The 14,647-nt window shown below is 45.4% G+C and overlaps 1 protein-coding gene and 1 pseudogene across 2 annotated transcripts; one reads left to right on the top strand and one right to left on the bottom strand.

Moving 5' to 3' along the window:
* The first annotated feature begins 25 nt into the window (after positions 1-25).
* Positions 26-9,086, top strand: LOC147222515 (uncharacterized). 2 transcript variants are annotated; one of them, XM_086168393.1, is made up of 5 exons: positions 26-2,221; positions 5,014-5,133; positions 5,217-5,345; positions 5,435-5,526; positions 6,556-9,086. In XM_086168393.1, the coding sequence occupies exons 1-5, from the start codon at positions 2,203-2,205 to the stop codon at positions 6,826-6,828; spliced, it is 633 nt and encodes a 210-aa protein (XP_086024519.1). In that variant the 5' UTR covers positions 26-2,202; the 3' UTR covers positions 6,829-9,086. The 2 variants fall into 2 exon arrangements, with proteins under 2 accessions (XP_086024519.1, XP_086024520.1); XM_086168394.1 differs by having other exon boundaries at positions 5,055-5,133.
* A 3,479-nt stretch (positions 9,087-12,565) lies between these two features.
* On the bottom strand, positions 12,566-13,975 carry LOC147222516 (ammonium transporter Rh type B-A pseudogene; annotated as a pseudogene).
* Between the last annotated feature and the right edge of the window lie 672 nt (positions 13,976-14,647).

The following is a 14,647-nucleotide window of genomic DNA, read 5'->3' on the forward strand; positions in this document are numbered from 1 at the left end:
CGCTCGAACCTCCGCCCGTGTTTTAAACACCAACGATTGGAAGGAGATTCATTGACGGAATTGTTTTTGACTGATTTGATTTGTTTTAATCGACTTGACACGAAATGACTGAGCAGTTGTGTGGAAGCTGCACCAAGCCAATGTTAAATGAATCTAAATGAATCTTCTTCTCTTTTCCTTTCACCGATCTCTCTGGACTCATTTCCAATCAGATTCCAGCCTCGTCACTCCCGAAGAGGACCTTAACATCTTCATCTCTGCGACCTCCAGCTCCGCTTCCTGTTTTTTCTTCGGCCCGCCTCACCTTTATCTTGTACACCTTTCCTTCTGGCTTCTATCATGTATTTTTCTAGCGCATATTACCCCTGACACCTATTCCGGCCTGCTTGAACTCTTTTCTCCACCTGTTTCCCACACTCTTCTACGGTCTGAACTGTTGACCCCAAGTACTTGCAATCCTCCAGCTTCTTGATCTCCACTCCCTGTAGCCTCACCGTTCCAGCCAAGATCCTCTCATTCACACACATATATTCTGTGTTGCTGCAACTAACTTTCGTTCCTCTCCTTTCCAGAGCATACCTCCACCTCTCTAGATTTTCCTCAACCTGTTCCCTGCTCTCACCACAGATCACAATGTCATCTGCAAACATCATGGTCCATGGAGATTCCTGTCTAACCTCATCTGTTCATTGCCATTGCGAACAAGAAGGGGCTCAGAGCTGATCCCTGATGGAGTCCCGCCTCCACCTTGAACTTCTCTGTCACACTATAGCACATCTCACCACTGTCTCACAGCGAGCATACATGTCCTGCACCAGTCTAACATACTTCTCTGCCTCTCCAGACTTCCTCATACAATACCAGCTCCCTCTGACCATCTCTGTGCCTCTCTACCAGCATTCTCAAAGCAAATAGTGCACCTGTAGTACTCTATCCAGACATGAAGCCGTACTGCTGCTCACAAATGCTGACTTCTGCTCTCAGTTTGGATTCCTCTAGATCCCATAAGTCTTCTTTCCCATATCTTCATTGTATGGCTGATCAACTTTATCCCACTATCATTACCAAAATTCTGCACATCCCCCTTATCTTAAAAATGGGCACCATCACATTCCATCTCCATTCCTCAGGCATCTTCTCACTCTCTAAGATCCTGTTGAATAATCTAGCCAGAAACTGCCTCTCCGAGACACTTCCACACCTCCACAGGTGTATCATCAGGACCAACTGTCTTCCACTCTTCATGCCTTCAATGCCTCCCTCATTTCACGTTTACTAATCTCTGCTACGTTGTGGTCGACAATAGTCACCTCCTCTACCCTTCCCTCTCTTTCATTTTCTTCATTCGTCAGTTCTTCAAAGTACTCTTTCCATCTTGCCATCATTCTTCTAACATCTGTCAATACATTTCCCCCTCACCTGGACCTGCTCTCCATCTCTGTCTCTCTGTTTTGCCAACCTGTATAAGTCATTTTTCTCCCTCCTTACCGTCCACCTGAGCATACAAGTCATCGTACACCTTTTTTTTTGCCTTTGCTACCTCTATCTTTACACTGTATCTCCCTGTACTCCTGTGTGTTCACGTCAGTCCCTTCAGTGTCCCACTTCTTTGCTAACGACTTTCTCTGTATCTGCTCCTGCTCCTCCTCATTCCACCAACAAGTCTTCTTATCTACTTCCAGACGACACACCAAGTACTCTCCTACCTGTGTCCCTGATCACTTTAGCTGTAGTTGTCCAGTCATTTGGAAGCTCACCTTGACCACACAGAGCCTTTCTCAACTCCCCTCTGAAAATCATTCAACACTGCTCCCTTTTCAGCTTCGGCTTGACGATTGCCGCTGCTCATGTCCGTCCATCCATCCATCAGTCCATCAATTCAGTGATACGCCCCTCCACATCTGCATCTCATTTGTGTGTATCGATGCATATACTGTATATTTGATATAGGAAAAACAATTTCTGCGCATGATTTTCTGCCTCTTTTATCGTTTTTCTCTCTGCGGGTAGTTTTCTTTTTTGGGTGCCATCTTGAGTTTTTGTGGTTTCTTGCAAAAGCACATATCCTGTGCGCAGCAGTCCTTTGTGCTTGCATTGTGCTGCATCAAAGAAGGCAGCAGACGCTGTCATCTGATGTTATTCACCTGCACATGAGAGAAGAGCAACACCGAGGGATCGTCGGGGGACCTGAGCTCCAGAGTCATGAATTGCACTTGTTTAGGTAAGTCTGCTATTGAGACATTGAAATGTATCCTTCAACATTTGTGCTCAAGAAGCCGCTCAGAGCAATTACTTACCAAATGTCAGTGACAAATTTCCAACTTTCAGAGGCAGCAAAGAGGTCATGCACAGGGAGCAGCTCAGAATGCTATCATGCTTGAGATTTACACCAGAATGACGAGTTAATGGCACACACACACACAAGCAAGACAATCTCCTTGTTCATTTTTCCGGCCTGCAGTGCCCGATATTCATTTGGTCTCTTGCAAGGTGCCGCATTCCAGTGAAGCTGCCCGGCCCTTGCTGGGGATTCTCCAGTCTTCTTCGGCAATTTCACAAGGAATGATCTTAATCCCTTTGAGAGAGTTTACTCATGGAGCTGCAGATGAACTTGTTGTCCTATTCAACCACCCCTTTTTAAATTCAGCACAGTTCCATCATTATATGTAAAACGAAGGGATAATTTCAGCGACACAAACCTGTTCCTGATGGTCGGTGAGTTTTTAACAGCCGCAAAAAAGTAAAATCTCTGTCTAGACACACGTTCTAGATATAATTTCTGCATCTGTGAGAAAACGCAGTCAGACTCTGGTCTTCTGGTGTTAGAGGTTTTGTTCTGGCCGTGTCCTCTTGCCATGAATGTCAGAGATCTTCCTGCATCTCAAACGGCACTGGGATCCAAGAATGGACAGACGGGTAACAGATACCTCAGAAACAGGAGGTGGATCCCCACGTTGAGACACTTTGGGTTTCACCCAAATTACGAAAGGGGAAGAAACAAAACAAAAGGTTAACACAGGAACTGCAGACCTCCATCCCAGGGATGGACACAGATGCAAAAACACAGATTTACAGATAAATACAATAAAAGTGACACAGTGGTTAAAAAAATGGCGTTAATGTCCACAATCCATTCATTGACATATGGATTTATCAGTCTATAATGATGTCTTTAACTTGTGAGTTTTTTTTGTACCAAAAAAACACATCCGCTGCCTTTTGCTTGCCGTGCATTTGCAACTGAAATGTGTGCCGGCAGTTTGCTCTCATGCAAACGTTGAACCGCATCTTCTGCACGTCACTGAGCAGATCCACCATACAACCTGCCATGAAGTCACAGCAACCAGATCGTCCAAGGAGAATAAATTGAATAAACCAAAAATCAAACCAACCAAAAACATAATATTTTACTAAACTAATTCAGGGGTGTTTGCAGAATTGTGGCAACTAGAGAGGGATAAAGGTGATGAGCCATACAGTGAAGTTATGGAAAAGAGTAGTGAAAACTAGACTGAGAGCAGTAGTCAGCATTTGTGAACAGCGGTATGGCTTCATGCCTAGGAAGAGTACTACAGATGCAGTATTTGCATTGAGAATGCTAATAGAAAAGTACAGACAAGGCCAGAGGGAGCTGCATTGTGTTTTTGTAGACCTAGAAAAAGCATATGACAGGGTGCCAGGAGAGGAGCTCTGGTATTGTATGATGAAATCTAGAGTAGCAGAGAAGTATCTGAGACTGGTGCAGGACATGTATGCTAGCTGTGAGGCAGTGGTGCGGTGTGCTGTAGGGGTAACAGAGAAGTTCAGGTGGAGGTGGGCCTTCATCGAGGATCAGCTCTGAGCCCCTTCTTGTTCGCAATGGTGATGGACAGGATGACAGATGAGGTTAGACAGGAATCCCCATGGACCATGATGTTTGCAGATGACATTGTGAGCTGTGCTGAGAGCAGAAAACAGGTTGAGGAAACTCTAGAGAGGTGGAGGTATGCTCTGGAAAGGAGAGGAATGAAAGTTAGTCGCAGCAACACAGAATATATGTGTGTGAATGACAGAATATATGTGTGTGAATGAGAGGAGTTCGGGTGGAACGGTGAGGCTACAGGGAGTGGAGATCAAGAAGCTGGAGGATTTCAGATACTTGGGGTCAACAGTCCAGAGCAACGGAGAGTGTGGAAAAGAGGTGAAGGGACGGGTCCAAGCAGGTTGAAATGGATGGAGAAAAGTGTCAGGGGTACCAAGAGATAGAAGAATTTCAGCCAGAATAAAAGGAAAGGTGTACAAGACAGTGGTGAGACCAGCGATGATGTTTGGACTAGAAACTGTTCCAATGACCAAAAGACAGCAGGCAGAACTAGAGGTTGCAGAGATGAAGATGTCGAGGTTCTCTTTGGGAGTGACCAGGATGGAGAGGATCAGGAATGAGTCTATCAGAGGAACAGCACATGTTAGATGTTTTGGAGAGAAGGTCAGAGAGGCCAGACTGAGATGGTTGGGTCATGGACAGAGGAGGGATAGTGAATATATTGGTAGACAGATGCTGGAGTTGGAGCTGCCAGGCAAGAAGTCTCAAGGAAGACCAAAGAGAAGATTTATGGACATAGTGAGAGAAGACATGAAGGTAGTTGGTGTGAGAGAGGAGGATACAGAGAATAGGGTTAGATTGAGAAGGTTGATTTGCTGGGTTGACCCCTGAAGGGAGAAGCCCAAAGGAGAAGAAGAAGAAGAAATAGAAGAGGAATTCAGGGTGTTTCACAGGAGAAAATGTTGCTGTGATATTTGAGACCTGAAATGGTCTTTATGCTTTTATATTCTGTTCTGTACTGCAAAGATTCACAAAGAGTTGTTCAAGGTTACTGTTTCTGTATGTCATGTTTAAATGAAGGTCACAGTGTCCCACACTGCTAATGCATGCGAGCTGGAGGTATTGCAGATGAATTGGTGACCACGGGCATTAAGGGACAAAAATGATATGGAAACCGTTTTTACAAATGAAACCTTTTTTTGTCTCTGCAGACCCGAAAACATTTTTTGATTTCTCAAACACCGTGTTCCAGGTGTTCTTGGTTTTCGCTGCTGTTTTCCTGCTCTCGCTGCTCTTGAACTTCACTTGCTGCATTTCAAAATGTCGCTCAGGTAATCAACCCCTCCGTGTCCACCGACCGCTGACGGCTATATCTGCATCTGACGCTGCATCTTATCCGTGCGCACGTCCACAGGAAAAGCAGCGCCTGGATCAAAAAGAATTTGCTTGCTGTCGGGTCTATGTCCCGATCCCCCCAGCCGAGGCTCACACCAGATGGAAGACAATCCCATTTATGGAAACCTAACATACGGACAAACAACGAGTGAGTGACGCCAGAGAGAGTCCCCGTTTCTCATCGGCTCCTCGAGCCCGGCGTCGTGTGGGTTAACGGCTCTATCTCGGTTCCTGCAGACCCGGCCCTTACGGCAGAGGCCGGTTCCACCCAGCAGCCAGAGGGTTCTTCGCCTGCGACCGTTCAGCCGAGGACCAACCCTGACGAACAGGTTCTGCATTTTCTTCATCTTATCTGGGGGCTGGAGGGATCGGAGGGGCATTCAGGTGGACGGTGTGCTTGGCTTCTTTCATGTTTCCTTCAAATGAAGGTGCTCAAGGCTCCAGGTAAATAACCCTGACCAGTGGGAGAATGTCCGAGCTCTTACTATGGGATGTAACCCCGACCACACAAACACACACGCACACAAACAGTACATGCACACTCCCAAGGAAGAGAAAACTTGTCATGAATTAGGAGAGTATTGAACTACTCCAGGCAAATTCACACACACACACACACACACACACACACACACACACACACAAACAGTACATGCACACTCCCAAGGAAGAGAAAACTTGTCATGAATTAGGAGAGTATTGAACTACTCCAGGCAAATTCACACACACACACACACACACACACACACACACACACACACACACACACACACACACACACACACACACACACACACACACACACAAACAGTACATGCACACTCCCAAGGAAGAGAAAACTTGTCATGAATTAGGAGAGTATTGAACTACTCCAGGCAAATTCACACACACACACACACACACACACACACACACACACACACACACACACACACACACACACACACACACACACACACACACACAAACAGTACATGCACACTCCCAAGGAAGAGAAAACTTGTCATGAATTAGGAGAGTATTGAACTACTCCAGGCAAATTCACACACACACACACACACACACACACACACACACACACACACAAACAGTACATGCACACTCCCAAGGAAGAGAAAACTTGTCATGAATTAGGAGAGTATTGAACTATTCCAGGCAAATTCACACACACACACACACACACACACACACACACCCTGACGTGTGCAATTAAGGTCAGGTATTGGACCAGGAATGGTTTGTTTCCAAGACCACTGTCTTCCCTCCCCTGAGCCCCACAGCCCCGTACAAGGTGTCATCATGGCAGGAGAGCTGAACACACAACAATGCATCTTTTCGTCTGCGTTGTCTTGCTTCAGTTCAAAACACAGGATTGCTACGCCAACCTGACCCTGAAGGCCGTCTCCCGGCCAGCTTGCGTCCCCTGCTCGGGGCAGATACAGTATTCGGCGCTTCAGGTGGAGGACTCCAGGACAGAGGATGAAAGGCAGACGGACGCCGTCTCCTCAGTTTCGGATCTGTACGCTTCTGTGCAAAGTCAGCGCAACAAGACCGTGGACAACGCAGACTGCAGAGACGCCTACGCCAACTATCTGTGGAAGGAGCAAGGCTGTCAGCCCCACAAGAGCTAGGCTGGTCTTTCTGCAGCCACGCAGGCAACCATAGGATGGCGCTGTTTGTCAACGTTTAGCACAAGGACAGTCCTGGCAGGTTGGTCGTTCATAAGAATGGCATTTGTCTTCTGTGACTTTGAAAGAGCGGATTATTTTCCCATCAACTGGGACTTGTGATGTCACTCAGATGTTATCTTTTGGTGGTTTTCATCATCGTCGTCTTATTCAAACCCTGTGGTTTCCCGGCTTCTTCTTGTTTGGAGCTTCATGTTCCACCTGTGCCGATGCAGCTTCTCTCCAGGTTCTTTGTCCTCCTCGCACACTTGATGTCAGTAGATCAGCTGAAGGCTCTAAATTGTCTACAAGTGTGAAATAGAGGGTAATGAATGCTCATTATAGTTGTCTTTGGATTATTCCGCAATCTGGAGCGTTCGTTGTGCTTTACTTTGCTTTGTGACAATTTTCAAGTGCAATGTTGTGTTTAGGCCAGATAAGATGAACTGACTCTGAGAAGCGGGGATATTGGCAGAGGTCAACACGGCTGGTCGTCTCGTCCTGCGTCCATTCACATGTCAGGTCCAATTTCAGAGACGCCGTTATCACATTTGTGCGATAGTCCTGTCAAACTGCACTGATAAGGGAAATAATAAAATTTCAGTATGATGTGTTTGATAATGATCAATCCAACACTCACTCATAAACTCACAAGCCGCCGAGGTGGACAGTATCTGAGGTCAAACCTCAGAGTGCTGCTAATCAGATGCAGTTTCAATTCCTCCATCAGACATGGAAACAGGACAAACCCAAAAGGAAGTGTATCACATTCACCTTATATTATATCCCGTGTAATCTGATCCATAAAATCACCATTCGTATCAGACAATAATTGTTTGTTACATAACTATCTGTAAAATGGATAATGGAAAAAAATATTTTACAGGGAATTGCCAAACGGCTCCACGTGTGTGTGTGTGTGTGTGTGTGTGTGTATGTGTGTGTGTGTGTGTGTGTGTGTGTGTGTGTGTGTGTGAGTGAGTGAAACACAAACACACCTTCCGCTCAGGGAGGGTCTCCAGGCCCCGTGACCTCAAGGACGGGACAGAACAACATATAAGAGGTTATTTTTGTATTCCACCAAACCTTTTGTATTCACCTTGAAATGGTGAATACATTTCAGTCGGTGTGTTGCTTCTGCTCCATATCCTCTAGGGTACTTTAGGCTCCTAAGATTTTTTTTTCTAACTTTATTTCTCTCCTGCTCTTTTCAGCTGTTAGCTGTGTGTTACTTTAGTTCATTTCCGGATCTTCATTATTTGTGCTCATGTGTAGTCAAATCATACGTACGTGCTGCTATTGGTAGTGTTCGCAGCAGCGATTTCACGTGCCTTCCACATGTCATTGCACAAAATGTAGAAGCAATTTGATGAGTATAGTGACAACAGGGAAAAATGACCAAAGGCAAGATATTGCTTTTTCAAATAGTTTTTGATGAAAGACTCTATACCAGGAAGCACCTCAGTGGAGAAGCCTCTGGGAAGAGGGCTGAAATGTCTTCAAGTGCCAAAATTTAAGTCTGGTCACCACGGCAAGAATTCACCATGACCTGGATGACCTCCACTGATATTCTGTAAATGTGACAGCCACGCACCCCCGCGTGTCCCTCGACATGGCGGGTTTCGACAAGAATTCACGTGTACAATCTTCTAGTTGAAGCCAACAGGCCACGAAGAAACACCCGTAGATAAAGGTTAGGATGCTGAGTGTCAGTCTTATCACCATTTGAGGGGCTGTTGTGAAGGTTTGCCCAAGGCAACCTCGACAAAAGGCGGCGCTCGCTATTTGAGAAAGAAGACAATGTCACTGATGGAACAGAGCTGCGCTGTATTGTTGCGTGTGTGTTCCAGGAAATAATGGGAAATAGGTGAGAGAGGACTGGCTACGCCGGCTGGTCTTGATGAAGGATAAAGGTTAAGCGCTGAATTCTCTGTAAACTGCTAATGATTAGATAAGGACACTGCCCTATTAGATAATAACAAATATTTTGTTGATGGACAGAATTCTCCAACCTTTGTAACAAAAGCAGCTCTGTGCATATAAACGCAGGATGTTGCTTCCAGACAACAAATCACCACATTCCAGTGACGTGCTGTCAGCAGAGGCAGGGGAGGCCGGGCCTCGCCTGACAGCATGGAAAGAAAAAAAATGTATGATGGAAAAGTAAATTAGATGGCAATATTTATTCAGTGATTTGTACTATAAAGTTATTTTCCACTTAACTTCACCATTTTTAGTTGTTTTTTTTTTTAAATCACTGGAAAAAAAAATTCACATTTACCGTTCAAATATGAAGAAGAGATGTGCGGTGACACGGCAACCAGCTGCGCCCACTATGGATTGCACAATGATTCTGCCAACTGAGATTGAAAATGTCAGTATTGAAAAAAAACACTTTTAATATATGAACTAAATTTCCATAGTTTAGGTGATGTGTATAATGTTTTTCGTCAACAACTGTTACGTGTTTCTTGTGCTGAGCGATCATAAAACGACTGCAAAGAGACATGAAGTGAGGCATGCAGTGACGGTGCCTCATGGTAGGGGGCGCCGCTGATCCCGGGGGTCCTTCTGACTACTCGGCTACAGAACAGTAGAATTAGCAATAGCAAGCTTAAGTTAACAGTTGCCAAGTCAAGTGCTGCCATCCAGTTATTTTTTTCCCAATCTCATCGGGCTGGAGAGCTCACAAATGGTGAGGTATGAATGTCTGGGCAGCTTCTCAACTTTTTGGCCCAGAAGGATCTCATCCAAACTGTTCCTGAGGTGACAAAGCTGCTCCGGCCGTCGGTCACCGTTCCGGCTACGACGGCATCGGCGGAGCGCTCGTTCTGAGCACCGAAAAGACTCAAAACATACAGTCAGCACAGGACCGATCAAGGACGACTGTCTTCACTGGCAGCGATTTCCACTGAGACAGAGAGGATTTTAAAACTGAAGAAAGATAAGGAAGACTTCTACAAGCTAGCTATCGATGCTTTTCTTCAGGAGGAGCGCCGCATGGACTTCATTTAAAAGCAAAGGTAAGAGATAATAAGGTTTTTTTAAAATGTGCTTTTTCTCTATGCTACAGTTTTTATATGTAAAGAATGTTGATCTGATATTTTAAACAACACACGTTAACCGCCGCCAATAGAATGGAGAATAAGCTACTCTGTAGGGTTCATATGTTTGTAAATCTGGCTGTTATGACGCCGGTGCCTCACCAGCCGTGAACCTCACCGCACCTCACTGCCACATTCACACTTTACAAGGAGGTCATGACAAGGGAGGTCCGGTTATCTTTTTATTAGCCCAATTATCTCATAACCAACAACATCATCGTTTGGGATTGCTATAGATTTGAGTATCACAAGAGCCCACCGGGTGGATGTGGCACACTTTCTATCAGGGTTTTATATTGTTTTCGCTTCTTATCAAGAATAACACCCAGTAAGGATTATATGCTTTGAAATTTGACCTCCTTTACTCTCTGCCCTGCTGGATCAAGTCTCTATGAGCCAGAGTTGTATTGGTCACTTTTATATTTACTTTATAAATCTATAGAGGTATGTTCAATAAGAAACAGTCTACAGTCTCATTTGATCATTCATTTGTCTAATAAAGCCAATTATTTCATCTGTATGGCATTAAGCAGGTGTTTGATGTTAAATGAGGTATAAAAATAAGCAATCAAAATAAAAAGTGTGTGTGTGTATAAATAATAAATCCAGCAGATATGGCTATAATGTGACGTGCTAATGGCTCAGACCGGATACAAGAAAAGGATCGAGTATGTGCACTTGGAGAGAGAGTGTCGGCTATCGCGGGCGTTTAAGTCTGTATTCCTTCTTGTGTCGTCGTCGATGTGGGTCCTTGTTGCCGTTCGTAGTTCACAACACATTGAAATCATCCTCATAAATATTTGTTTCGTATGGCTGCATGTATTCAATGAGACCACAATCAAAATTCACTTCGCTGGGTGTTTAATGCGGTCATTCGAGGGAAATAATCCACCTGGTCAAATTAGTCGGATAAAAATAACAATACTTTCTTTTCCAATGAGACTTGACATCACTGGATGAGTCTTTCGTCCGAGAACTTGACGGCAAAGAGAATATATAATGATTTAGGCTTCGGATTTGAATATTGATACAGATTCATTCAGAACATTTTCAAAATAGTCACATTGGCTGAGACCACATGTTCTAGAGTAAAAGAAGACAACTAGCTGGCCGTCGAAGACAATGTCAGAAAAACATGGAAAAAAGATAGGGCGATGAGACGATGTTGTCTTCTATTTACGTTCATGAAGGGAATATGATGGAACAACGGCCGTCCAAAAGTTCCCAGGAGCGCTTGAAGATGAGGACTACTCAGCATGTATTCTCTAAAGGGATTGTGGCACATGGATCACCCTCCCGAACAGTAGATCAAACGGCTGGCCGGCGGCCGTGGCGTTGTGCAACAGCTGCACCTGCCGTGTGTGAGCGGGCGACCGCACTGTGGGCGCATGAGCTGCAATTTCAAATGAACCGACATGGGAACCTCTCAATGTGGAAACCTCTCAATGTGGAAACCTCTCAACGTGGAAACCTCTCACCAATGCTCTTCCTGAACGCTGGCTCCGGGACTACGTTTTTCCTTTAACGTCCTCCTGGACATTTGCACTTTTCCTCATAGAATCAACTTGCCAACCTGCTCACATGAGCCTCTGACATTAACGACTCCTATGTTTCAAATCTCTTGTCTTTAAAAAATCTAGGTCATCTTGGGAAACTCCTCACAGGTCATGAGAAGTGAAGAAGCCCCGGCAATGAGGGCTGAAATGTCTTCAGGTGAAGAAATTCAAGTCCAGTTCCCACCACAAAAAAAATTCGACAAGAATTCAAAAATCTACTCGTTCTTCTGTTGGGGTTCTTGACAGATTGAATCGCAGGACTTGTATTTTCCGGTAAAGTAAATGCATTGCGCTTCACCGGTCATTGGTAACGACTTTATCACTTTGCCAGAATATTCTGAATTCAACAAGTCACCCCCATAGTACCTGGATTGAGCATCTCAGCCCTCATCACACACTTGGTTTACAAGTATTCATACTGGGATCCAAAATTTCTGCTTATGTTTGCACCTCATATCACAGGTGACACACGCGGTACTGTAAATCTTTACAGAGATTTACAGTCAATAAACCGTATGGGTAATTAATTTGACAATTAACTTTAAAGTTCCGGGAAATGAGAACATTCAGAAGCTGTTGAACATTGTATGAAAAATGAGGTCCGAGGGCACATTGTGAAAAATACAAGAATCGGAGGGGAAAGGTCAACGTTATTATACAGTATCTAGCTGTGTTTATTTTGTGTTGCACTTTCTTTCATTCTGTCCTATTTTTATTTCTATTTCATACCTCGAGATGCACCGTGGCCTATGGTATGAATATTTAATCTATATAATCACAGCTGAAAAAATTAAATCCAAACAATCAAATCAATACAAGTAAGTCCTAGTCGAATAAAGCCCAAAACACTCGAGTGCATTTTTGAGTGTCATTTTTTTCATCCTATTTTTTTGAAAAAAGAACTGCAAAATGCTCGGCACATATACCTCTTTTTAAAATGATAAATATAAAAAAGCAATATACATCGTCCGACAGACAAAGCACTCGACAAGTTATCAGGATTGCTGCCCGGGGTGGCTGCACAGTTCGAAACCAGAAAGATCATTTGTGCTTTTCCTCGGCATCTGCAGTCTCAGCTGTCTGCCAGTCGGCGGGCATGTCGAAGAAGAGCTCGTCGTCGAAGCAGTCCTCGTCAGAAGGGGTCGCCATCATGGGCAGCTTCAGGACCAAACCGGTCAGGAGCCCGCCGACGGTAGATACCGCGATTGTCAAAAAGATGGCTGCCGCCTGGTACAGAGCCTGCTCCGTGGCAGTGCGACCCAAGCCCGGCCTCAGTCCGGGAATCAGCTTCTGCAGCTCTACGAGCTTTGGATCTCCCTCCGGTGGGGCACGGTGAGAAAAGATCTGGTACATGCTGGGCCCGTAGGTTTCCTCTGTCGCCAGGAGGATCGCGCAGATGCCCGCCGTGGATGAGATGAGGCCAGTGAGTCCGTGCAGATTGTGAATTCCACACTGGTCCTGGACCTTCATGTACCGCGAGAGAAACGGCGTCAGGTATCTGTACCCGAAGAAACAGGCTGTGCAGCCCATAATGCCGAGAGCAAATGCGGCAACCGGCGAAATCATCATGTCCACTGAGGCCCCGACCGTCACGCCGCCTGCCAAAGTCACGTTTTGAATGTCGGCCATCGTGAGCTTTCCCCTCTTATTGAACATGGCCGAGAGCGCGAAGGCCGTGAGCGTGGACGAGCTGAGACCGATGAAGGTGTGCAGAACGGCTCTGTGCTGATCATCGCCCTTGATGGTGAGCGCAGAGTTGAACGACGGCCAAAACACCCAGAGGAACAGGGTTCCCATGACCGAGAGGATGTCGGAGTGATAGCCGGTGGTCTCTTTTGGGTGTCCGTCGTTCAGACCGGGGCGGTACAGCACAAACGTCACCCCTAAACCGAAGTAGCAGGCGAACAGGTGAATGAGAATGGAGCCGCCGGCGTCATTTATTCTGATGTATTTCAACACAGCCCATTCTGTCACGGCAAAGACGGGGATCTCCAGCAGCGCCATGACCAGGAGCTGCACAGGGCTGGTCTTCCCCAGCACCGCTCCAAAGGAGATGAGCACCACGGCGCAGGCAAACTCTGCGTTCAGCAAATTGATGACGCCCAGGTGAATTTTACCGTCATAGTAAAACTGGAAGAAGCCTTGAATGACGATCGCCCACTGGATGGCAAATGTGGCCGTGAGGAAATTGAAGACCATTCCGCTGAAGCCGTAGAATCGGAAGAAGGCGAGCAGGCAGCCGAACCCCACGAATATCATCACCTGCACATCGGCAAAGTAGGGGTAGTCGCGGTACAGGGAGTTATCCATGGGATCGGTGAGGTTGTTTTGCAGCCTGGCGTCGGCGTTTTCATCGTAAGTGACGAACACGGCATAAAGCGTCAGAATGATCATCTCCAGCGCAAACACCAGAGCCGGCAGACGCACTTTCAAACTTGGAGATGCTTTCATGGTGACGCAGGACACTTTTCAGAGACTTGCTCCCCGGGCTGCTTCGACACCCCATTTATACTTGTGCTTTATCAGATAAGACGCTAATGGTGTTGGGTAAAGAGCAAACACAGACAGTGATTATTTCACACTGCTTCACCTTCTGCTACGGCTGCACTTTGACCCGCGTGAGACGTTCCCTTTTTGGACTCTGTAATATGAAATTGGGATTTGCAGAGTGCATGCCATAAATATGCATCATACACCTAAAATGTAGAAATGTAAAGCCTTTACTGGGACATTGACGTTTAGTACATCTAGTTTAGATTATACAGTAAATGCCACAGAGATGATTACTGTTTGCAAATAATAGCTTCCAGATAGGAGTAATTTGGTGATAAGGTTTTGTCTTCACAGAAAAATCAAAGAACTATTGACTATGCAGACGTAAATATTTGCGCTGCCTTACTGAAAAACATCATTCATGTGTACACCAAAGAGAGTTGTTTATGATGGATCTAATTCACTTTCATTTTGGTGACGGAGGGACCGTTTCCCTCCAGAGCTCAGCACTATGAAAAACAGGGACAACGAAAAAGAGCCTCTTCTCCTCTAACAGCGGCTTTGCGACAACAACACCGATTGACTTTCAGGAGTATCTCAATTTGCCATCAAATTAAACTGCAAATGACT

This window comes from Fistularia commersonii, chromosome 21 (assembly GCF_037954325.1).
Source record: "Fistularia commersonii isolate RoL2024-O1a breed Wild chromosome 21, RoL_Fcom_v1.0, whole genome shotgun sequence".
NCBI lineage: Eukaryota > Metazoa > Chordata > Actinopteri > Syngnathiformes > Fistulariidae > Fistularia > Fistularia commersonii.

Coding starts and splice junctions, on each gene's coding strand:
- LOC147222515 (XM_086168393.1), top strand. Junction 5,134..5,216: donor CATTTCAAAATGTCGCTCAG/GTAATCAACCCC, acceptor GCACGTCCACAG/GAAAAGCAGCGCCTGGATCA. Junction 5,346..5,434: donor AACATACGGACAAACAACGA/GTGAGTGACGCC, acceptor CGGTTCCTGCAG/ACCCGGCCCTTACGGCAGAG.